The sequence below is a fragment of the Cibotium barometz genome, chromosome 63 (assembly GCF_041138505.1).
Source record: "Cibotium barometz isolate CiBa-2024 chromosome 63, ASM4113850v1, whole genome shotgun sequence".
Lineage (NCBI taxonomy): Eukaryota > Viridiplantae > Streptophyta > Polypodiopsida > Cyatheales > Cibotiaceae > Cibotium > Cibotium barometz.
The window spans coordinates 31,593,837-31,620,109 of NC_141108.1; the positions used below are offsets into that span (position 1 = coordinate 31,593,837).

Sequence of the window (26,273 nt, forward strand, 5' to 3'; positions counted from 1 at the left end):
TTGCGGGTGCCCAAGGTTCACCACTGGCTGCACCTGTTTCTTCCAATACAATATGAAAACAAGAAAAACATCACTATATCTGAATTTGCTGACAATTTCAGCACAAGTGAGCATTCCCGCATCAAGCACATGCAAGACAACTATGGACAGCCCATAGCACTCCCACTTCAGCCTAGGACAACTCAACATCATCATCTTCCTCCTATCTGGCTCATAGAGCAAGTCGACCAGCCCTCAAAGGCTGTTTTCAGCAGTCGACCAGCCCTCGGTAGTCACAGAAGAAAGCGACCAGCAGTTGTGCACAAGCTTGCAAACCTCCGGTCGGAAGGAAAACTGTCTGGCAGCCCACGACCAGCTCTTCCTCCCTGTTTTCAACCTCTGTCCAGCCTCTATTCAAGCTGTAAATCCACTCGCCACTAGTGGAGAACATGCAGAAGGAGTTGGCCAGCTTCTCCCATGCATCCGGTGAACTTCAGTCGCGATGGATGGCTGTAGAAACTTGCCAACAGGCTGAAAACCAACCGACCAGCCCTCATGCACCCTGAAAAGCATGCGCCCCCCTCCAATCTGGAGTTTTTGTCAATAATAGAGGCTTCCTTGCTGAAAATAGCCCACACGTGTGCTTTTCTAGTCTAGAAAGGGGCGCCTACATGAAAGAGGTCCAAATAATGTCCAGTGTCCGGTCTTTGGCCGCCACATGTATTAAATAAGTCCTGCTCAATGTGTACTCACTTATAAGTTGTCCGGTCACTTATAAGTGAGTGTGATCCTGCATCCATAATTATTAGCATGTGAACTCATAAAGCTGTAAATTGAGTTTTTGGGAATACTTAGCACCTATAAAACACATGTAGACCACCTGTCAGTCCCAAACAGGTGTGCACATACACGTCCACAGGGTGCCCAGGCATCCCGGCCCTATGGACAACACAGGCAAAAATCTCAAGCATTTTCCAGGCAAACAAGACAAGTCATCCAAAGATAAAATCAAAGTCATGCACACACGAGTGCAATTATATTGGAAGAAACACCCATCTGCTCAGTTGTATCCGATAAAATGTCCAAGGCTCATGACCCTTCCGGAACCTTCCCAGAAGATAAATACACAAGATCTCCAAGATAGCTAGTCCTAGAGACTTTCATCATGTCAAGCTCCATGGCCATACATGTACACCATGTCAGGCTCCACAAGCCACACATGTACAATCATGTCAGGCTACACCAGCCATACATGTACTGTCATGCCAGGCTCCATATGCCACACAGACACACCATGTCAAGCTACACCAACCATACATGTATGTCATGTCAGGCTCCACATGCCACACATGAACAGTAGAAAAATAGAAGCTATAAGGAATTTTGTGACATTTCCCCCGGCTTCTAAGCAGTTGACCGCAACCGAAAAGCTTCCAAGTAGGCCTTCAGAAGTTCAGGATAATCCGGAAAATAATCCTCGTCCATCCATTTTGGTGCATAATATAGCATTCCAAAATATCTTTCTAGTCCTAAATCTGGATTGGTAGCATCTCCACCTTTCGATCCCATACTTGCCGACCCGCAAGTAGGCGTACCTCATAGGTATGATCGTTCGGTGACGTATCAAGACTCAATTTCTGCACAAGTTTGTAGTTAACAAAATTGTGTGAGCTGCCAGGGTCTAGAAGAATGTGGATTCTATGGCCATTCACTTCTCCATAAACTCGGAGAAGATCATGCAAGCCAAAAACTTTAGAGTTGAACAAACAATCAGAACATGAACTAGGGCAAGAAAGTACAATAACTGACATACCTGTCAAAGACAACTGGTTAGCTGCCTTTGGTTTGGGTCCTGCGTTGGTCTTTGCACCCTTTTGCTTTGGGCACTTGTTACGCATGTGTCCTTTTTCTTCGCAGATGAAACAACGTCCCTCCTTGTTTTTTCAAAGCTTTAAGGAGTCGTTTCTTCTTCGCTGGTGTCGAACTTGAATTCTTCGAAGGTTGGTCCGAAGACTTTCCTTCAGTCGTGTTAGCCAGTGGTGCGGAGAACTTTCTTTTGTGCTTGTTAGCCATTGGTTTAGACTTGGAAGAGACCATTGTAACATCATAGATACGAGCTAAATGAATAGCCTCGTCCAAAGTTTTGCATTTGTTATTTTTAACCTGTAAACGGTATGAGTCTGGTAAACCGGCTACGAAGAATTCCAAAAGAGTTGTGGGATCCATCTTTGTAGCTTTCATCTGCAAGTCCCTAAACTTCTGGAGGTAGAGCTCATAAGTGAGGTGCTGCGAGGTCATGGTCAAAGCGGTAAACTGAGCAACAACATCACAATCATCCTCTTTCTTGAGGAATTCCTTCTTGAAGACGTCTTCGAATTGTGCCCAAGTCGTTGGCTTAGGGTTGAGTTCCTTCCAAGTGTCCACGATCTCCTTGGTACGCAACTTTTGCTCGGCCCCGAACTATTCCGGAGTAATGTTGGGACCTAAAGCAGAGGCCAAGGTATCCATACCCGAAAGAGTAGATAGGGTAGTGGTCAAGAGAGAGATGGAGTTCTGCAAGGCTTGCATCTGGGCGGCGATTTGTGCCTGACGTTCCGAAGAAGAAGCTTTGAGAGCTACTTTGAACTCTTGGAAATCCGATTTTGACACATAATCGTCAAAAAGATCGGCATCGGTATCTTCCGTAGCCGGCAAGCCTTCGCGTTCGACAAGGGGCTCCAACTTTGATTCTTGGGTCGACATCTTGAAGAGGGCAAGTGGAGAGAAAATTCGATCTTGCACAAGAATAGTGCGAGAGAACTTGAGAGCTTGAGAGCTTGAAAACTTGAGATATGTGTGGCAAGAAGCCCACTTAAGGGGTTTATATAATCTTTCCCAAAAGCAACTTGAGCTTTTGCTTTTGTGTTTTATATATATATATATATATAAATATTCTGTTTGCTCTCACAACTTGTTCATACGACTGCACAAACACCTTCAACCTTCTTCTTGCAAAGCAAACAACCCTGCTAACCACCAACACCCTCATCACGGGTTTCTTTGATGAAAAAGCAACACCCTATCTGAAAAAACAGCAGCATGCATAACAAAACAGCAAGCTTCTTGAACACATACCTTTCTTCGACCTTATCTTCTCTACCTACCGACTTGCTCGTTCACGAGGCACGCTCTCATAGCACTGTCAAATCCCCATAGGATCTCCTCGTAGAATGCTCCTGGTTCGAGACTCAAAACCTGCAAACAAACAAACAAACAAGAAGGGGGTGCAGGCCTGACTCACCACCCAACCATGACAGCCGTGGGCAAGCCCACAGACTTGGATGTAGCCACCGAGCCACGAGCTGAGCTAACTAGGTCGACGTACCGACCAATCTCTATCTCGCGACGTCCCATACCGCCACGAAGCTACCCTCGCGGGCCTCGAGACTGCTGCCGGCCTCGGCTGCGTAAAACAGGTGCACATCTGCACTAGAACCAGGCTCCAGACCATAGAGCTCTCACAAAACATGCAAGACTCTATACGACGAATGACTAACCTTATAGGCTCTTGGCCAATCATCGGGCGTCCACACTTGGGCGCCTGCGCATCCATACTTGGGTGCCCGCCCGTTAGTCTATCCCTAACTCAGCTCGCCAATCAACCTACCTAGCTCCAAGCTTTCCCAAACCTCGAAGCTAATCTTGTGTGCCTGTAGCACATGGTAGATACACACTGTGCACATGATACTAGGGCTCCTAAAAAGCTGCATAATGGGAGAGCAAAAGATCATGAGGATCTATGCGTGGAACATTTTGCCCACGGGCACCACATATTGGCCCCCATTCTTGCCAGTCTTTTTAACAGAGCACTCTGTGAAGGCTTCCCACCCTCCTGGACTACCAACACCATTGTCCCCATCCACCAAAGCAAGAGACCCCACGGACCCAGGTAACTACATGACTATCATGATTGGTCACACAATGGCCAAAATCTATGGGGCAGTACTAGAGAAAATGATGAGCTCTATGGCAAAGAGGATGGGAAACAGCGCATCAAGCCAAGCAGGCTTTAGGAGAAACTTCTCCACGCTGGACCATATCTTTACGAGCTATCATAGAGGAGGCGAGGTCCTCAAAGAGACATGTGTATTGCAGCTTTATGCATTTCCGCAAAGCCTTTGACTCCGTCCCTCAATCCTATCTGATAGGACGCTAAGCGCTTGCAGGAGCTCCAGTTCTCACATGAGGTGATATGGGGTGTGATGGCACTATATGAGGCAGTACTCGGCCGAGTATGTGCACCCGGTGGGACCTTGGGAGATATATGTAGCACTATTGGGCTTAAGCAGAGTTGCCCACTCTCACCTACTCTCTTTGGCCTATACATTGATGAGATCGCGGTATTTCTGGATAGTTTTGGAGGTAGAGGTTCACCATTGGCTTAGACGGTAGTGCCCATATTGCTATATGCTGATGACATTGTCTTGATCTCAGATTCAGCCAAGGGTTTACAGAAACACTTAAATGCATTGGACAGATTTTGCAGGGGGAGAGACCTTACGGTCAATTTGGGCAAAACCAAGGTTATGGTCTTATACACATCTTATGCAGTCGCCTCATGATTTTCTTTCATATATATAGATGCCCCAGTGGAGATCATGCACGAGTATGTGTATCTAGGATTCACTTTTACAGGCCCTTTGTTCTCCACTGACCGACTTGTGAGGGGGCATGCCTCCCTAGCCCATATGGAGAGACAGTGTTTCCAAGCACATTTCCAAGAACCTCGCACTAAGTGTTGGCTCTTTGATACTCTAGTACGACCAGCGGCTATGTATGGTGCAACCTTTTGGGGGCCAAGCCTAGGGAAGGATCATTGGAGGAGCATAGAGAGGCTACAGGATATGATGTTGTCACACATGATCAGGATTAAGCTATCTGTGCCACATGACATTCTGCATGCAGAGTTCAGGGTGGCCCAACTGGTTACAAATGCCCTTTTTCGAATAGTCACTTGTATTCAACATGTATACACACTTGACAAAGATCGCCTCCCACGACTAGCACTAGAGTCCTCTATGCAATTATATTGCGAGAGGGAGAGGGAGCAATTGAGATGAGTTGGACTGCCCTCCTCAATGACACAGCCACCACTAGGACCGACACATGCATGGTACTTTGAGGTAGTCGAGTGGTTTCATGCACATGGCATACAGATGGACTGTCTCCCCCCATTTTAGTATAGCCTGGATTCCCCTTACCTTGATCTCTCACGATAGGAGATCAACCGGATCATCGAGTTAGTCTACTCGAGCTACACATACACCAGACATGGGTGTCTCCGTCAGAGATTGGTAAGAAGTGTGAGTTGTACTTGAGACTCTCCGAGGATGGATTCTTTGAGATCCCGGGATACATACAGATACACATGTCACATGCTATGCGTATCACGATCGGCCAGCTTAGGGTATCCTCCCACTGCCTCAAAGTAGAGACTGGCAGAGCTGAGGATATCCCACGAGGAGAGGACATGCACAGTATGCACCACAAGAGAAGTAGAGGATGAGGCCCATTATATGTTCAGTTGCCCGGCTTACTAGATACGTGGGAGATTCCACTATCTCTTCCAAGAGGGATTCGGACCACTCACACGGGTGATACAGTTTGAGGATCAGAGGTGCTTGGGCATGTACTTGATGGAGCTCAAACGACACAGGGATGTAGTGTTGAGGCAGCATGCTGAGAGACAGCCCCAGCTCCGACAGGACACCTCACAAAAAGCCATCACAGATTTCTTTGTGGTACACACATCCACATCGGAATCCAGTGCCCACAACAGTTCCTCTACTACAACATCAGAGCCCACCACCCGTACCCACGCCCCAGAGGAGTTCTTAGCGAGAGAGCTTGATCCATTCTGCAAGCCAGACGTCCCCGACCCAGAGCATCAGGTCCCTCCACCACACAGAGACAAATTCGTGAGGTTCTCCGCCGACATGACACGCTCCCATCACAAAGACCTGACATACACTCCACCATCAGATCGGTTCTGGCCGAGGCAGGTATCATCATTAGCTGATCACAACATATCTCACTCTACACAGGATCATCTGTTGATCACACGTACTGTCAGATGTTTTCATTTTACTTTTTCTTTTAATTTTCCATGGCTCAATATATCCATGGTACCATCGTATTACTTTTGGTCACATAGGCCCTTGGGGTCTTCCGTAAATGTTAATATAACTAACTAACTAACTCTCTCTCTCTCTCTCTCTCTCTCTCTCTCTCTCTCTCTCTCTCTCTCGGACACCACTCCTATACCAGAGAGAGATGACAGAGATCAGAGCTCAGTTTCACAGAGAGGGTGCGGAGCGACTGGCTCACTTCAGAGCACACCCAGGCATGTTCTTCAGGGAGCTGTGGACACCCCCTTCACTGATGTATACCATTTTATACCCCCAGTATGGTACAGGATGGAGCTAGCTAGGTTGCATATCATGATTGTATACTCCATGCATATAGCTTTGCATTCTCCTAGTAATAGAGCTCCATCCCCTGCACACCCAGATTCAGCTTTTTTATTCAGTACTTTTTCATTTTGTTGGGATGACAGAGGATACCCCATACAGGTACTCCGATTTGTCTCATAGGCCGAGTTCGGTCTTTTGGAAGACGTTAATAAAATCTTTCTTTCTTTCTTTCTTTCTCTCTCTCTCTCTCTCTCTTTCGTGAAATGGTGTTTTATATTATATGTAAAAATGTACATCAGCCACATGGCTCACACAGAACCTATGGCCCCAAAAAAAACCCCCACAAAAGATCCTCTAAAGGATCATGACCATGCAAACCTGTACACTAATAAGAAAGCCTCCTAGCCAAATAAGCATCCCAGATAAAAGCATCAAAGATGAGCCAACCGAGCCGCCGTAGACCATAACGAAATAACATCTGCATCCACTGAGCTGAGAGAAGAGAAGAAAACTGCCAAAGCAGCAAACCGCGGATACGTAGAATGTGCCCATGTATTCCAGACAAGGAATCAAAGATGAACCCATTCCGTGTAGTCCAAATATGCCAAAGTTCTGTCCAACTAAGGAAATATGCCGAAGTCCTGTCCATCTAAGGAAATGGAATATCACAAGGTGACTATCCGAAGTAATGACTTGAGGACAAATCCCAAATATCCACTGATGAGCCAAAACAGTAGACCTCTCTACTGCCTCCCAAACGCGAGAGACGAAAGACCAAATCTGACGGGCCACTGGACAACTCATGAACAGATGCATAACTATTTCAGTGCATGTCGTGCAGACGAAGCAAGAGGCCAATGTAATTTTACGACGGCTGAGCTGATCCCGTGTAGGTAACCCTCCCACCAACATCCTCCAAATGAAAACCTTACCTTGGTAAGGGAGTTTAGACTGCCAACCATGCATAAAAGTTTTCTGCCACCATGATTTAGACTTGTGCAATCCCCACACCTTATTGGCCTTGGCTGAAACCCAATCTTTCTCTGATACAAGCTTATGATAGACCTGGTTAGCTGAAAGTGATATCAAGTCACCAGATTTACATAGTGCCCAATCAAGCCAAGGCTGATCTGCAGATGGCCGAGGCAATGGAGTAAAAGGCTCAACTGCATGCATGATGTCAAACCATAGTGGCTGAAATGTCCGAGGAACCCTAAAGTGCTGCCGAATACGACGAAACGAATATGGCCTGTCACGACCAGGTATCACAACATCTCGGATTCTAACCAAGCCTAACCTGACCATGTGGTTGAGTCGTATGCGTAAAGCATCTTGTCTGGCCAAACAATGACACACGACTCCACAAATGTTTCGAACTGCAGAGAGTTCAAAAGTAGTGATTCATGACCAAGATCCCACCGAGCCAATAGTAGAACTTCATGCCAAGAAAAGAGAATATGCGATAAAATGTGAGATGAGCGAATACGGACAGGATGAGCCGCATTCACAATGTCCCACCATGAAGCCTGCACACGTGTCCGTCCATGTGACAATCCCTCCAACTCAATCAAGTCACGAGCCATGAATACCCAAGGCTGCTCCTGCAAACACATATCCTGAAAAAGCGCTCACCTACGCGCCACCATATGCAAGCGGACATCCAGTAAAGCAACCCCACCCATTCTTTTGGGCATCGTAATGTGATTCCAAGCTATCCATGTTTTACCCATAATATTTCCTTGCCTCTTCCACAGCATAAACCGAATGGGAGCAACCAAACGGAGAAGAGATTTCTGCGTCCAAGGTAGCAAAGGCAAAAAATAGGAAATCATGCTAAGCATAATAACCTGAGCTACCTTAACCCTCATGTGCATAGGCCACCCTTGAGCTTTCCAATACACAAATTTATCCGAGATCCGAGCAGAAATCCAAGCAAGAAGCGCTTGGGGGTCCACATCCACACCCACCGGATACCCAAGATGACGAACAATGTCTCCTGTATGCACCACATGGCCTTGCCACCCTAATGCCTCAAGATCAAATTCCGTACATACAATGAGGGCTGATTTTGTTGAATTTATTTTCAGCCCAGAAGCCGATGCAAAATTATTCCAAGCTTCCATTGCTCGATCTATATTGGCTTTTTCGGCCCTGAGAAACATAAAAGTGTCATCCGCAAGGGCTTGAGCAACCAATTGCTTGCCATGAGGGAGATGCAAACCAACCACTTCACAATGCGATGCCATAGCATCTAGGCAAGATAACATAGGATGAGTGGCAATGGCAAAGAAAAGAGAGCTAAGAGGACAGCCCTGCCGGAGAGAACGGGTGACAGAAATACCATCCGAAAGTCCTCCATTGAGCATAATCCGCCTGATAGAGCCAGAGCCAAGTAAATGCACCAAATTAGCCATTTTCGGACCAAAGCCCATGGCTGTCATTAACTGAGAAAGGAAAGACCAGCTGACATGATCAAAAGCTTTTACGAGATCCAGCTGCACCATCACAATCTCTTGCTTCTTTGCCTTGGCATAATCCACTCCAATTTGAACATTAAGAATATTATGCAAAATATTCCTGCCATGCACAAATCCATATTAAAGTAGTTTAAAGCGAACATATTGTGCTTCCTGCACCCTAGATAGCTCCTTTTTCAGCCATTCTATGGCATCCACAACTTCAGCATCCAGAGTCAGTAAACATGAACGCCTGCAAGCCCTTTAAAAGCGACTCAAGAAGAGCCACATGCTGTTTTTGTATGGAGGCATTAGTAAGACCATAATGCCGCGCTAATTTCCGAGTGTTGGTAAGGAACACTGGCCAAGCATGATAATCAGCCATGGACACTCTTGTGGAGAAATGTCGTATCAACTGACGCATATAAACATCAAAAACTTCATGCTCCAAAAAAGTGTGATTTAAGCGCAAAGGCTAGCGTCCCAACAATCCTTTATATGCATCCACAGGATGATAGACCATTTCAAACACAAGCGGCCAATGATCCGACAAAACCTGTTGCTGATCAACCATCATAGTAAGAACCTCTGGCAAAAAGAGATCTTGATGTAAAATATACATCCTATCCAATCTAGCATAAGTGCCCCGAAACTGGTGTGAGGCATAAGTGTAACCCCCTTCATTTGGATGCAACCAAGACCACATGTCTTGTTTTAGCGACCTTGCTGCAAAAGCTTCCCACGCCATTCTCTCCGGGCCATCCATTACAGAATGAGGCAACGTAGCTTGCTCCCTGGAGACACACATATTAAAGTCTCCCATCACAAAGCCAGGATGAGAGATTGAAAGAGCACACAAGTCATTGCACAGCAAACGGCGTGCACGAGCATTATTTGGAGCATATACCCCTAACAACCATAAAGGCGTATCATCCCAAACAATCTGTATCACTAGAAATCTTCCATGAACATCTTGAATCAGAAGAGAAGGCTGAAACTGCGAACAAACAGCAAACATAACACCTGACAGCGAAGCAGGATGTCCGCTGTAGAAAACATGAAACCCCTCATATACATAGGCTTTGCCAGCCAATTTATGCTGCTTATGTTCAACTGCACACAAAACATCACAAAACATCCCAACCATGACAAAAAGTTGTACGCCAAAGCCTGAACTGCTTTTGGCGCGAAGAAATACCCTTTACATTCCATTGTACAATTTTCATAAGCCTTCCCAGAAAAGGAATCAACAAGGCCGTGTACTAGGCCCAGGACAATCTGCCAAATCACGAACCTTTTGAAGCATTGCATTTTTAGACATGGTATTTGTGATCTCAGACTGCCCTTGGAGTTCCCGAGCACGTGCCGAAGGGTAATGACCATCCCATGGCGAGATGACCTCACCCTTCGAACCAAACACAAGAGGCAATTATTGTTGTGCTTCTTTTCTAATAGGATAGCGTTCTACTCTATCCACCCCAAGGGCCCCTGTACCCCGAGAAAGTTGGCCTCCTGGCCTCTCAATCCTGGTTTGTTGCTGGGCACCTGAACCCAAAGGGCGACGAGCATATGTATGTAAGGGCCCCTGATGAGTACGCAAAGGCCCCTGCCAAACAGCATCTAAGAAATCCCCCCGCGGGGCAACAAATCGTGTCTTTTTACCACGTACTTCCACCCATGGCTGCTCAACCTCATTCTGAACATCCACATGTACATCCATGTGCTGGGCATCATGTAAAGGAGTGTCATGCTCATCTTCCACGGGCAACTGCCCATCAACGATATCCTTGGTAGCAACAACTTGTTCTTTCTTAGGACATTCGGAGACAAAGTGGCCCATCTCACCACATTTGAAACAGTGGCCAGCAAATGTATCCCACCTCAATTCATACATTAAAGGTTGCAGCCCAGCCATATTGACACGCAAATGTGTCGGCCTAGGTGTCCCCGTATCCCACAACATGCACAGACGATTTCGGTTTCTAGATGTCATTCGAGGCACCACCAAGACATCACCGATACCTCGCATGAGACTTGGTAAAACACGCCAAAACATTGGTGGGAATTGTTTCACTTCAACCCAAACTGGGCAAGCCTGGCGCAACATATCTTGGTACTCTGCCATAGGCTTCCACGGAACCACATGAACCAATTGTCCATCCAAAAAGAGTGGCACCTGCTCCAAGACTGCCCTACGGGCTTCCGAAGTGCGAAAAAGTATTTCATAAAAAGCCTCTCGGACCGTCATAAATCTCCTCAAGTGCCTCAGGCGACACCAAGCGGCCCAACCATGCTCTAAGACGAGGCAACAACGGAATACGCCCAGTAAAGAAGAAGATAGCAGCACGATCATGAAAATCTGCTAGCTGTTGTAGCAACAAAGGAGTCTCCATGCATATATCAACCACACCACCATTATCTACTGCAGCCATTTGCACGCTATTTGCCTTCACATATTCTTGCAGAAGCTCACCAGTGATCTGCAACAAACGTGCAAACTCCGGGGAAGGTACCTGAGAACTTTCCTCTACATTCTGTCCAACATTCACCAGAGTGTAGCTTGCATCAACATCAAGCCTTTGACGTTTTTGTTGCTCCGAGGCATCTGAAGCATAACCCACATCCTTCTCGATCATCTCCTCAATAAGATCCATGTTAAGGCTATTGGCAGCCATGCCACCAACAGCAGCAGGTCATCCAAATCCATGTACAAAAGCAAAGAAAACCCGTTCTCTCAAACCCTAATTCAGCACTTGAAAACCCTAATTCAGCACCTCCGAACCCTAATTCAGCAATCTGCAAAGACTTCAGAAAGCACGCCTCAAATCCCAGCCTCTCTCTCTCCCTCTCTCTCTCTCGAGTCTTACACGCGAGGAGAGAAAGCAAGAAGGCCTTCTATCGAGATGGTCGGGTCATCATTGATGGCCGGCCCATGGATTAGCAGTTTGGGGCCTATGGGACACAGACCAGGCCACTAACAGAGATACACATGGCAGTATGGAACTGTAATGGTTCACTATGGGTGCAGCCTGGACGACTGGAGCATGTTATGGTGGGGAGAGACATCATACTTCTGACAGAGACACATCAGAGCCCAGAGAGAGGGCTACCTCAAGTAGAGGGATTCCAGTGGGAGTCAGCATACCAGAGGACCACACGCCTGGACGACTGGAGCATGTTATGGTGGGGAGAGACATCATACTTCTGACAGAGACACATCAGAGCCCAGAGAGAGGGCTACCTCGAGTAGAGGGATTCCAGTGGGAGTCAGCATACAGGAGGACCACACGCCAGGGTACCTCGAGAGGGTCGGGGGGAGTAGCAGTTCTATTCAGACGGGAGCTACAGGGGAGATTGAGAGTGGTAGCACAGGATCCAGAGGCCAGATACATGTGGATCAGCTTACAGCTCTCACAGGACAAGGTTATATACATAGCTCTATGTTACTTTTCTCCATCAGGATCCTCCTAAGTCATTACAGAGGACATGCCACATGAGGAGGAGACAGGAGCCTCGCCATACACTTGTCTGTTAGAGGAGATTATGCATTATTCTACACTAGGGGAAGTATTTCTTACGGGCGACTTCAATGCCCACACAAAGAGCAGACAGTGTGAGGTGTATGACTATGATGACATGGAGATCCTCCACCCTGTGGATCCAGAGGAGATAGGGGCTAGTCGGGCATCAGAGGACACTGGACCAAACAGAGGACATTATGGGGACCACTTACTAGAGTTGGGAGCCAGGCATCGTCTCGTTATTTATAACGGGATGCTACAATGGCCGGGATCAGGAGGGCTGACATGCTTCCCACATGGGGGTCATACACGGACCGGAGGCACGGTGGTAGACTACATTATGGGGTCTTTGGAGGCATCGCAGCTTGTCACCTCATTCTCCATTCCACCTCGTCCTATTGGGGCAGATCATACATACTTGGCATTTTCACTAGCCGGATCACCAGTATCACCAGCCCCCCACATACCGACGCCACACTACCATCTACTTCACACATGACATGGCAGACATATACACTGGCAGAGTAGAGGATGGGCTCCTACTCATGGATCCCCTGGCACCTATGGATACCATTACAGCCCAGCTGGCATCACTCCTACACACGGCTGCATTACAGAGCTTCCCACATCGTGTACACTCAGGAGAGCCTGCGAGATCTGGGACTATGCCCCAGAACAGATGGTACGATGATGAGTGCAGAGCCCTATACTCACGGCTCTGCATACAGAGAACCTTGGGAGCCATCACAGAGCAGGAGTCGAGGAGAGAGATGAGGAGACTTACTCGCCGCAAAAGGCGAGCCTTCGCAGGTGTCCGGGGCTCTCTGAAGTGCCGCCATGAGACAGGGCTATCTCTACTCATGAAGAAATGAAAGATCTCTAGCTCCTGTATCTCAACACCTATTGCAGACCCACAGACATGGCACACATATGCAGAGGGCCTATACCACGCCCCACAACAGCCACCTATACCTCAGCCACAGGAGCCTCGACCTACCACAGCTAGCTTCTTTACCCACTCGATGGTACAGGAAGCTATCCGCCGCCACCTACAGCATGGACGGGCCGCCGACCATATGGGCCTGCAGGGTGAGCATCTCATATATGCAGTAGATTCTTTGGCTCCTTTTCTTGCACACCTGTTTAACATGGCACTAGCAGAGGGTTTGCCTGCGGAGTGGACGATGCACACCATCGTGCCGATTCACAAAACAGGGGATATGCTCGATCCGAGCAACTACAGGACGGTTATGGTTGGCCACGTGCTGGCTAAACTCTATGGTGCAGTGTTGGAGCAAGAGCTTAGCTTATATGCTGAGCGAGCAGGTTTACGCTCATCAGGGCAGGCAGGCTTCAGGAGAGCTTTCTCTACCACTGACCATGTATTCACTTTGAGATGTATGATTGATCAGGCCAGAGTGAGGAAGAGAAAGCTCTATTGCTGCTTTGTGGATTTCCGCAAGGCATTTGACACAGAACCACGAGAGAGGCTCCTTCAGCGCCTGCAGTCTCTTGGCATACCAGCAGATATGACATGGGGCATATATGCATTATATGAGTAGGTTTTTGGGCGAGTCAGATGTCCAGGAGGTATGTCCGAGACTATTGCTAGCATCATTTGTGTGAAGCAAGGATGCCCACTTTCCCCCACGCTATTTGGGTTATACATTGATGAGGTGGCTGACTTCATTACACGGGGAGGCGGAGATGGGGTTGATTTAGCAGGTACCTCAGTACATATTATGCTTTATGCTAATGATATTGTATTAGTGTCTGAGTCTCCAGGTGGTCTACAGCAGCATCTACATGCACTCAATGATTTCAGCACACAGAGGGGTCTTACTGTGAACCTTGGGAAAACCAAGCTTATTGTCTTTCATACATCGAGACAGGGCAGGAGTCAACTGATATTCACTCTCGCAGGATGCCAGGTGGAGGTGGTGACATCATACGTGTACCTAGGGGTTACCTTCTCTGCAGCAGCCACACGCTTCACCATGGGTTCAGCAGCCAGAGCTAGATTGACATGGGGATATGCAGCATTGGCTATGCTAGAGAGACAGTGCCACCAAGCGCATTTTCAGGAGCCTCGGACGAAGGGGTGGCTATTTGACACATTAGTCACACCGGCATTGATGTATAGAGCAGCGGTATGGGCGCTAGGCCTTGCTACCCATTGGTGGACACAGATAGAGAGACCACAGGCCCTCATGATGGCACGCATGATACACAGCAAACCGTCAGTACCTCATGACATTACCCAAGCAGAGTTTGTTGCGCCCCCTATGATGGTAGAGGCCATATTCCAGACTATATGCCTGCTGATAGACAGATTCAGAGAGATGCCACAGGACAGATTGTCATACAGAGCTTTTGAGGCATCTAGACAGCTGGCTGAGGCAGGAGACAGAGGATCATGGTATGCACAGGTCACACATTGGTTCTCACAGCATGGCCTAGACATGGATCATCTACCACCATTCCAGTATGACAGGGATGCACCACATATTCGTCTCTCTCATAGTGAGAGGAACAGAGTATTGAGACAGGATCTATGGCAGCTCTATACACGAGAGACATGGATATCGCCTACACAGCCTCTTCCACCGAAGATGCTATACTACAGAGATCACTTCATGAGTAACCCTGATGATGGATTTATAGAGAGACCTAGATACATGGAGGGCTTTTTACCACACGGCTCCCTAGTGGCTATTGGTCAGCTTACAGTTTCATCACACCGATTGGAGATTGAGACTGGAAGAGCAGCACGGATCCCCCGAGAGGAGAGGGTATGCAGATTGTGCAGAGAGGAGGTGGAGAGTGAGGAGCATTATGTATGCAGATGCAGAGCATATACAGCCATCAGAGAGAGAGATCCCTTTTTATTCAGAGAGCCACATTCCCTACGCCAGATCTTTGAGGCAGCAGACCAGCGCATACTGGGGAGATTCATTCTAGACATACAGCGCCACAAAGAGACATCATTACAGGCTCAGACAGCTCCAGAGAGGGAACGACAGACACAGATTACTACATTTTTTCAGAGATCCATCCCACTCCCAACCCCTACATGGCAGGGAATTACTCTTCAGAGAGCAGAGACACTCAGAGCCCGCAGGAGACAGAGGACACCTGGCTTTCGGACACCACGCCTATACCAGAGAGAGATGACAGAGATCAGAGCTCAGTTTCACAGAGAGGGTGTGGAGCGACTGGCTCGCTTCAGAGCACACCCAGGCATGTTCTTCAGGGAGCTGTGGACACCCCCTTCATTGATGTATACCATTTTATACCCCCAGTATGGTACAGGATGGAGCTAGCTAGGTTGCATATCATGATTGTATACTCCATGCATATAGCTTTGCATTCTCCTAGTAGTAGAGCTCCATCCCCTTCACCACTCATTGTACTTATTTCCAACTCCATGGCTTTAGTATGGAAAGGCTACCTCCATTTCAGTACTCCCTGGATGCACCCTCCCTCTCTCTCACACGGGCAGAGATTACCAGACTTATCAGGCAGGACTTGACTCAGCTAGACACTAGGAGGACATGGATACAGCCGACACACGAGCTTGGTACGAAGATGGCTTTCTATAGAGATCATCTTCTCCAGCTCACGGAGGATGGGTTTGTGATTAGACCCAGCTACATGGATACTCATATTTCTCATGGGGTACGGTGTGCTATTGGTCAGATGTGCACATCTTCACACCAGCTAGAGATTGAGACTGGCAGATTCAGAGGAGTACCAGCTAAGGCCAGATGTGCCAGATGGAGCCAGAGATAAGAGTTATATTACATATGTCACTGTCCAGTATATTATGAGATACGAGGCCGTTTTCACTGCCTGTTAAGAGAGGGTTTCGGACCACTTTCCAGAGTCATGAGATACCAGGATCACAGATGCCTAGGATTATACTTGCTGGAGCTGCGTAGACATAGAGAGGGTCTCTTGAGAGGGAGGGGATTAGAGAGGGAGAGACACCTACAGAGGCAGATTACAAACTTCTTTCGACCAGAGATTGAGCAGTCAGGCCAGCAGGCATTGCAGCTAGCCCCAGAGTATAGCCGCACCAGAGGTACACTGATTGATCGGGCTATAGAGCTGGGGCGGTCCAGGCGCCCCAAGATGAGAGGCCCATCCCGACACCGGCGGAGACTACAACAAAGGATCCGGACCATACTAGCACGGCATGGGAGATGTCCAGTCAAGAGTAATCACCATGGAGGACATTGAGGATATCTGCCATCGACTGATGAGAGACATCTTTGGATAGTGATGTATATGATGCTTACCTTTGTTGCTGGAGTTTTCCTTCCCAGATGTTATCCATTAGGAGCTCCTAGTACCTTACTTTTCCTCATAGTTGTTGTTTCAGTTTCAGTTCGTTGTTTAGTTGTTTTAGCTTTTCTTACATAGACATTGTATCAGATCCACCAATTGTTGTAACCTTTTTGGTCTCATAGGTCATTTTGGCCTTTTGAGGACGTTAATATATCATTTCATTTCATTTCTCTCTCTTACACACACACAGTGCTTTCAAGCCCACTTTCAGTAGGGTCAAACCAAGGGACATCCTTTTTACTTCCTTGTCACATTAGTATGATGTATGGTGCACTAGACCATACACCATACTAATGGACATCATGGGGAGTTTGATATAGATACTACAAATACTGATGCTCCAACACCTTATGCGCAGTATACCACATCACATCACCTTAGCACAGTTTGCAGCACACCCAAATCACATAGATGCATCATTTCAGTTGCTTACATGCATACAGAAGATACATTTGAATGCAGGGTAGAAAAAGACTACCCATGACTGGCCTTAAGTCCCTCCATACGCTTAGCTGTGCCCACTCATCAGACAACATCTCATGGACTCTCTATGGATGCATTACCACCTTTCCAATGTACACAATCACAAGAAAAATACTCACCAAACAAGAGTGCAACAAAGGTTATTAGAGATGACCTTAGGCAGCTTTACAGGACACAGGTTCAACTTGACATTCTCCAATCAAGAATGAGTCTATATAAAGACCATTTCCTCACACTAGAAAAGGGGGGTTTTATTGAGATGCCACGATACTTGGGGTTTCACCTATCAGATTTCTATGGGGCAGTTCCATGTTTCATCACATAGACTGCATGTATAGATGGACCAAGAGTTGATCTGACAAGCATAGGAAGCTTCCGATATACATGGCACTGGTGCAAAGGAGGTGGAGAGCAAGGAACATGCTTCACTCCAGTGTTCAGCATACTATGAAATTCTTCTTTTTTTTTTCAGAAAGGAGACTTCTATTAAGTATGAAAAAATTTTACAAAATGGAGATTTCACACCAAGAAAGGTGGAGATCTCAACCAATCAGGAGCCCTGTGCTGCCAATAGGGTCCCGAGTGAGAGGACGTGAAAAACATACCAATGTCCCACTCTCTCATAAACTGGCCGCGCTTCCTCTCCGCAGCCCTCGAAGATCCCTGGATTCTGGCCCAGGTAGCCATGATGGTGTGAATAATATCACTCTAAATCCTCCAAAGACACTGAGAAACAAGAACGGGAGTACCCTCAATGGCCTCGGTGCATCTAGCCTTCCAGATATTCCAGGCTGAGATGCTAGCAATAATCTCCCGAGAGCTATCTAACCTCTGTGCCGGAGGGACAAAGTGTGAAAGTGGCAAATCCTGAAGACAACACTGCCAAGCAACTCCTTGCCTAACCATAATGGCCAAGCTCCTGTCAGTCCCATGAATCTCAGCTGAGGCCCACCAAATGATAGAACCAAAAGAAACGATAGCATCCCTCTTAATCCTACCAAAGAGGTGTGCAATCGCAGACCAAACCCTCTGTGCTTCCCTGCATTCCCATAAACAATGGTAAACTGACTCCGAAACTCCTGCACATCTAGGGCAAGCTGGGCAAGCACCATTAACTGACCTCCATCGATTGGTGGCCAGACCACCATGAAGAGAAACCCAGATAAAGGAGGAAATCTGTGGCTTCCTATAAGAATGCCACAATCTCCGCCAAAAAACCCTCTGAATGTCAGTAAGATTCCCAATGGGGTCTAAGAGTAGGGACACTCTGAATGTGTCCCAAGATAAGATGTCTGGCATTCCGCACCGTATAACTGAAAAAAGGCATGCTTTTCAAGGGGTTACAAGCATCCTTCCACACCCACTCACCGGGGTCCCAATGCAAATGTCTGATAGGGCAGCCACCATACAACCAAAGGCTAACACTCTCTGTGATCATCCCTGGGGGAGGGGGGGAGGGGGGTCAACAAAGACGTGCTTCCCTAACCTGCCAACAACTCTGACTGGACGAATCTGGGGGCCCTCAATAAGGTCCTGTGTACGTCACATCTCTCCAACCGCCATCCATCCTGTACAGAAAAAAAGACCGGTACATCATCCTCCCTAGGCAAGGGGAGACCCATAACCTAAAGAGGAACACTTGTCCCAGAAAAAACCCCAAACCAAGAATGATGACGCTCTTCAAAAAAAGATCCAGTAATCCAGTGTTTGGGAATGGCTGCATCAATCTGTGCAATCCTCCGACTAGAGCCTCTCAAATGCTGCGTGAGATCCAATCTCTCTACCTCAGTGAGGCTCTGAAATCTCTTCCAAGCCAACACTGTGGGGCAAAGGGTCTTCCAGCCAGTCCAAAGAATATGCATAGCTGCCCCAAAAGGCCTACCATGCACATCTAAGATCAAATCATTCCACAGAATGGGCTACCGATTAACTTCCTCCGCTGAACACGGGGGGATGTGTACCAAAAAACTCCTCAGGCAGTCCCACGCCCGTAGGAGGGACCTAACCAGGGGGGATGAAGGGGAGCGGTGAACTGCATCCGAAAAAATAAAGCGTGAGCTGAGAGTCCAGTCACCTCCGCGAACAGGGACACACTTCGTGATCTGCTACATGAGAAAGTCCTTCCACGGCTCAGTGCCTGGAAGAAAGCCCCTAACAACCAACTTACACAGCAAAGCCTTACATTGCACCTCAAGGTCAATGATATTCAATCCCCCTTCCTGCTTAGGCCTGATAATGGTTTCCCAAGCAACTCTAGCCCTGGTGTGTGCATTTCCATCAAGCCCTGACCAAAGAAAGTTCCGAATAAGGCGACGAAGCTGGCCAATGCAGCCCTTATGAAAAATCCAGCACGAAGCGATAAACCAAGTCGTGGCTAGCAAAACTTGGTTAACCACCAAAGCTCTAGAGGCCAAGTCGAGCTTCCTCCTACTCCAGTGATGAAGTTTGCTTTTAATGCTTAAGAGCACTGGAGCAAACTGTTGTGTAGGGGAGATGTCAACACCCACCTGACAACCAAGGTATCTGGCAGAGCATCCTCTCTCAATCCAAGTAAAACCAACATCTGTACCCCAATCTGCAAGAGGAGAATCACTGATCCAAAAACCAACTGACTTATGCCAATTGATAGAAGCTCCTGCTGCCAAACAAAAGGCCTTCAAGGCTGTCCGGAAAGCACATAAACAAGCATGTGAAGCCTCAAGGAACAACGCCGTATCATCTGCTAACTCAGAGTCCAAAAACTCTTCCTCCGTACATAAAGGCAGCATGAGACCCACAACACCAAGGGTAGCCCGAAGAAACCTGCTCATAGCCTCAGCTACAATGAGGTACAGTAAAGGGGTGAGGGGACAGCCCTGCCTCACTAAACGGGAAATCTGAAAAACGCTCACCGTGCCCCCCACAGGCTAAAACATTGCTATGAGCCTCCTTGTATAGGCAAGACACACCTCTGATCCAGTTTTGGGAAAACCCCATGTATGCCATAGTGCCCTCCAAAAAATCCCAATCCACTCTATCATAAGCTTTTCCAAAATCAAGCAAAAGAATGGCAAGAGGCTGCAGATTAGACTTTGCCCACTCGACAGCTTCCCAGAAAGAAGATGTTATCAAATATACTCCTTCCATGGAGGAACCCATTCTGGGTATCATGGATAGTCCTTTGGAGAATCGGTTGCAACCTTATACTCAAGGCTTTAGCTAAGATTTTATATGCAGATCCAAGGAGGATGATGGGCCTCCATTTCTTGATGTCAGTCTTGTCCCCACTCTTGGGGATAAGGTGAATCAGCCCCTCCGTGAGGTATGGAGGCATCATACCCGACAACCACATTTCCTGAAGGGCAACAGTGATAGCATCTCTAATATGATCCCAAAAAAGAATAAAGGTGGGAGAAAGACCATCATCCCCTGGGCATGAACCACTGGAAAGAGCATGCAGTGCGTGAAGGAATTCATCCTTCGAGAAAGGGGCATCCAGGGAAGAACACATAGCATCTGTAATGAGCCTGGGCATGCACTCCCAAACTTTCTGCCATGCCACATCTCTATGAGGGGAGGGCACCTCTGCAATCAACAAAGACCGATAAAATTCTGAAGCAATACCCCTCACCTTATCAGGCTCAATCTAAAACTCACCCTGTGAATCCTGCAAGTACCTCACAGAATCCCTACTATGGGAAGGCCTGTGTGCTGAAAAAAACTCTTTGTTGCATCGGCCACCCATCTGAGTCCAAAAGGCCTCGTTCGCATGAAAGGCGAACTCAGCCCTCCTATCCATGGCCAACTGCAGCTCTGCTCTAATTGTGGTCAAGAGGTCTGTAATCCAAGTCGCATGTGGATGCTTTTCATGTTCCCTCTGAAGAGCAGCAATCCTACGCCTAATAGCTCTCTCCTTGTCCAAAGCCTCCTTCTTCTTAGACAAGGCAGTGTTATGATAATGATGGCTGGTTCTCTCAAGAGCTAGCGCAATATTATGATGAGGATCAGGACCGTCACAAGATCTCCATATCTCTCTGATCTCAAGGGAAATGTCAACATCTAGATAAAGAAAGTCAGGGATAAGGATGAGGCCGAGCGAGCCCCAAGCTCCCTGAGACACAAAACGACGGGGCAATGATCGGATTTGGTGGTGCCAAGCATAATAGCAATGGTGCCTCCTCTGTCCAAGGACCAACAATCCACATAAAACCTGTCCATACCTGCAAAGATGCTCTCATCCCCGCTCCTGCGGTTATGCCAAGAGAAAGATAAGGAATTTGGCCTTCTCTGGAAGTCATCCTCAGTCCAGCAATCCCTGCCAAAAAAGGAAAGCATGAACCTCTCCCATGAGGCTCGCTCCAAAGGGTGTAAACCCCCTTCGCGTCCACCCTTCTTGTCAGAAGGTTGCTCAACCATATTAAAATCTCCTCCCACTATCCAATGATCAACCTGGGGAATGACATTTGTAATGGTGTCCCAAAAGGCCACCCTTTCACCTCTCACGTTAGGTGCATAGATATTCAAGATTCCCAATTTCTGACCCTCATGCATGATCAAGATCCACCGTGCTCTAGCAGGATGATAACACCATGCCCAATAACATGAGGTATAATAGATGCTGCCACTAAAATACAAACACCCCCTCTAGTCCCAACTGCCGAGGACCAGAAGGTGTGGCCAGAACCAGTACGAGTGGCATGATCCTTATGCATCCCCCAAGGCCACAGAGATTACCTTTTTCCAGTACACTGTTCGGTTGGGGAGGCATATTTTGACTGCGAGGAGGATGGTCTCTCCAGCCGCATCGGAGCATTGGCGGCTACAGGGACTCTCACAGGAGTTCCTAGAGGATTTTTGGTCCAGGCTCTGGGCTAGTCGACAGGCACGCAGGATCTCGACTTTTCAGTGGTGGCTGGTTGCCCACAGGGACTCTGCACTTGGCACCTGGCTTGGCTACAGTGGTCTTCCGGCGGCCTGTGTCCGATGCGGCCACCCATTGGAGACACAGAGACAATGCCTATGGGACTGTCCACAGGCGCAACAGATTTGGCTGAGGATGCTGCGCATTTTGGCCCCCCTCTTTCCAGAGGGCATGTATACGTGGGGTGCCGCTGCTTGGTCGACATCGTCAGGGCCTGCTCTGGGATACGAGATGGAGCAGGACAGCCAGGCCATCAGATTCATTAGGGGCCAGCCTCGCCTTGTTCCTTCACCAGATTTCTCGTCCGCCATCTGGACACAGGAGAGGGATCTACGATGGAAGCTCCTCAGCAGCCTCACCATCTGGTTCACCTGGAGAGCCCGGTGTTTCAGGGCCTTTGAGGGGGGACTGGAGCCACCAGCAGGGACTGTTCGGGGGATTTGGCAGGAGCTGATCCACACCCTCCGAGGATAGTATGACCGCATCCAGGGCGACTCGGATGCGGCGATCTTGCGGCGCCAGGCCTTCCACACCACTTGGCGCAGCGGCCCCTTCTATACACTGCACGCGGGTACCCCCCGCTGGCATTACAGGCCACCTATTTGGCTTTTCTCCCCTCCTATTGTATGATATAGCTCTCATTTATTTGTACTGATCTTTGTACCTTTTTGCACCTAGGGAGAGTCTCCCTAGCTGCCTTGATTGGATCTCTGCTTTGCCTTCTTATGAGCAGGAGAGTTTTTTGTAGCCCAACGGGCGTTTTTCTCTTATAACCAACGAAAGGATCTTTTCTCGGAAAAAAAAAGGAGGTGTGGCCAGAAAGCATCTTACCAGTTTTGCCACACTGAGATTTATCCAATTTGTGTTCCTGCAACAAAAGCACATCCATAGACCCTCCTGTAACAGCAGGGTGAAGCTGGTCCTTCAGAAGGCGCTTCCTACCACAGGTGGGACGCCGTCCAAGGCCCTTAACATTCCATGAGATGATTCTCATGGAAGAGAAGAGGGTTTGACCCCCGATCTAAGAAGACGATGGGCAGTCTGAGAACGCCTCTCATAATGCTGGAGGACGGAATATCCACGGGGAAAAGTCCACTGACATGCCCTTGTCCGAGGCCTTGCACCGTGCCTGCATATGTATGAGAAACCTGTTCGCCCTACGGGGCATCAAGGGCAATGGCATCATGCTGAAAATCCTGCAATACATGATCCCCACTGTGCTGAACATCCTGCATACCTCCAGGTAGAGAGGACTCCACAAAGTCATCCTGATCTGAGATATCATCTCTCTGTAAAGATGCATCAGCTGACACATCTCTCTGACCAGAAACATCACCTATCTGTACATGATCCGAGGAAGCCTTCCCATCAATCGCACCAGGGGGGCGGGCGTGAGAACAGCTCGCCACACCTAGCGGACTAAAGGACGGGAAGGAACCAAGGGAGGTGGCGCCTGAGAGGCACGCTTACGAGGCCTCCTGCGACCTCGAGCCCGAGGACAATCTCGAGCAAAGTGACCCTGTTGGTGACAAACCCGGCACTGATCGGGTTTCCCTGCAATCTCCATACGTTGCTTCAAAGGGCCACAAGGGCCCGGAAGCAAAACATAGTCCTCAAAGAGCTCAATGTCACGGGCAAGAACCATGACCCTGGGGACAACATCCGCCGAGGCAGTGACCACCTGGGCAGAAGATGTTGGCAAGGCGTGAAGGGGGGGCACTTGAAGAACAAGCCCAAAGGCAGACCCGATGGCCTCTACCATAGGCCAATATGCGCGAGGAAGACCTCGGAATCTGAGAGTAATCGGGAAACGGTTTCGGTCTTCCTCAACAGGGTCAAAATAGCTGGAGCAGGGAAGAAATAATATCTTCCTCGGGCCCAATGGCAAAGGGCTGCCCTTCAAAACCTCTGAGGCTGCATCCTCAGAATCAAAATCCACTTGGAAGAAACCTCTTCCAAGCAACCTGACATCTCGAAAGCGTAGAGCGAGGTCGGAGGGCAGAGCCGCCAGGACCCAATCCCGAGCCTGGAGACGGGACGGGTGAGATCCAAAGATTCTGGCAATGAGGGTCGTTTTGGAGTCTTTCTCTATTTCGGCGTAGAGGACCGCGAGCTCGGCTTCGGAAAATACAATGGTTCGCCCGGCCGAGGGAGAATGGTTAGCCATGATGCTAATCGAAGAAAAAGGCCGACTTGAACCCGGATGAGGAGCAATCCGAACCAAGGGGAAGAGGAAGGCATTGAGGCAAAGGAAAGGAAAGGAGGGTGGAAAAGGGAAAAGCAAAAAGGAAAGGGAGGCAAGGGGGAGATGGCTGGACACAAAGGCGAAGAGGGGCGGGGGAAGGGCAGCACAACAGGGCTGCGCAGAGGGAAGAGGCGGAGGAAGGAGGGGAGGCGAAACGATCAACAGGAGGGCGAAGAAGGGGGTAGGGGCGAACAGAGGGTAAGGCAGAGGCGAATTAGGGCGGGCCGAGGCAAGGAGGGGAGGCGGAGGAGGATGGGGGGCGAAGCAGGAAGAGAGGCGGATGGGCGCAGCAAAGGAGGAAGGAAACGAAGGAGGAAGGAGGGGCGCAGCGATGGAGGAAGGAAGCAAAAGCAGAGGAACAGAGGCGGAGGAAGGATCAGAGCTGGAGGGGAGCGATTCAGGCAGCGAAGGAGGAAGGAGGGGCGCAGCGATGGAGGAAGGAAGCGATGGCAGAGGAACAGAGGCGGAGGGAAGCGTTTCAAGGTTCGGAGAGCTCGCGGTGCCTGCTCGTCTCAGCCAGCATACTATGAAATTCAAGGGTGCTATCTTTGTTTGTTCACATAGGGGGCTGCAGACAGTCACCAAGTATGAGGACCAAAGATGTGGCGTTCATATGCACACAAAGATAGCAATTTTTTTTTTTCCAGAGATTGGTCAACACCAATAACACCAGCCCACAGGACTTCTCAGTCAGAGGCTCACCCACATGGGACTCGTCTTGAGACATCTCAAAGGCTTGCAGCATCCCACAGACTGAGGATCATGGAGCTACATCCATAACACACAGGAGATCGCAAAGAGCTCACAGGAAATAGCATTCACGCAGCCATGCAAAGCAGATAAGGATCACGAATATGTTCCGTGGTCATATGCAGCATTCGCCCACTAGGAACTCAAAGGATGAAAATCTTCCCCAGCTCTGCACCAAGTGAGTGTGCAGTCTCATCAGCATGTGTGCAGAACTCACAAGTAGATCAGAACACATTTCTAGCATCTGCTAGGTCAGAAGTTGTTTGATATTTCATTTCCTTGTTGCAATAACGTTAGGAGCTTCTATTACAGATTGTACACACACTATATTTTTTTGGTCTCAGGGGCCATTTTGGCCTTCCGTGCATGTTAATAAATATGTCTTTCTTTGTGGCCCCATTTCCTTGACAAGAGCAAGCTCAAAAACCCTCCATGCAGAAAATTCAGCAATATCCTCACTTGACGTCAAGTTTCCATTTCATCTATTATGATAGCTCTAGGGGGATCCCACAATTTTTCCATTCTGTACCACTTTGGCCTCACAGGCCATTCTGGCATATAGCAGACATTAATAGTGCTTTCTTTTCATTACTACCAAGCCCGCAGACAAAAAAACAAGAAAAATGCAAAGCAGGAGAGCACTAATGATATATTTACCTTGTGGCAGCAAAAACAAAAACGCCATTCAAAGCTTCTACTCCATCAAGCTCTGTCAGCAACTGCAGAGCAGATCATTAGAGTTCAGTCCCTTAACTAACAATGCACCCTTGGAAAGCCCAAGACTATGGCTACGCAGGAACCATAAGCAGAAATATCAAACAGCCACTAGTACTTGAAAAATCTTGCAGTGAGGCATACCTGATTGACAACTCGATCCGTAACACCCGTGTTGTCATGACCTCGCTTTGGAGCTATGGCATCAAACTCATCAAAGAATAATATGCATGGGGCAGCAGCAGTGGCTTTGGCAAAGATATCGCGGACCTGTTCGAGAAGTGTGTGAAACCAGAGCTTGAATACCAACTTCTTGATGCTCCAAAAAATGGAATGGGAAAGACTTTGGAGTACTTCCACGATTCAATCCTTAATTACTCCCATTAAATAGTTTATCAGTGGAAAATTAGTGCTACTTATACA

At 48.2% G+C, this 26,273-nt stretch overlaps 1 protein-coding gene across 2 annotated transcripts in view; it reads right to left on the bottom strand.

Annotated features, from left to right (window-relative positions):
• The window catches only part of PEX1 (peroxisome 1), a 101,286-nt gene that overhangs the window by 4,225 nt on the left and 70,788 nt on the right, over positions 1–26,273 (bottom strand). For both annotated transcript variants that reach the window (XM_086796199.1, XM_086796200.1), the window contains exons 14-15: positions 25,995–26,120; positions 25,794–25,855 (exon numbers count right to left, since the gene is read on the bottom strand). In XM_086796199.1, coding sequence (XP_086652325.1) covers positions 25,794–25,855; positions 25,995–26,120 — 188 coding nt within the window. The remainder of the gene's footprint in view (positions 1–25,793; positions 25,856–25,994; positions 26,121–26,273) is intronic.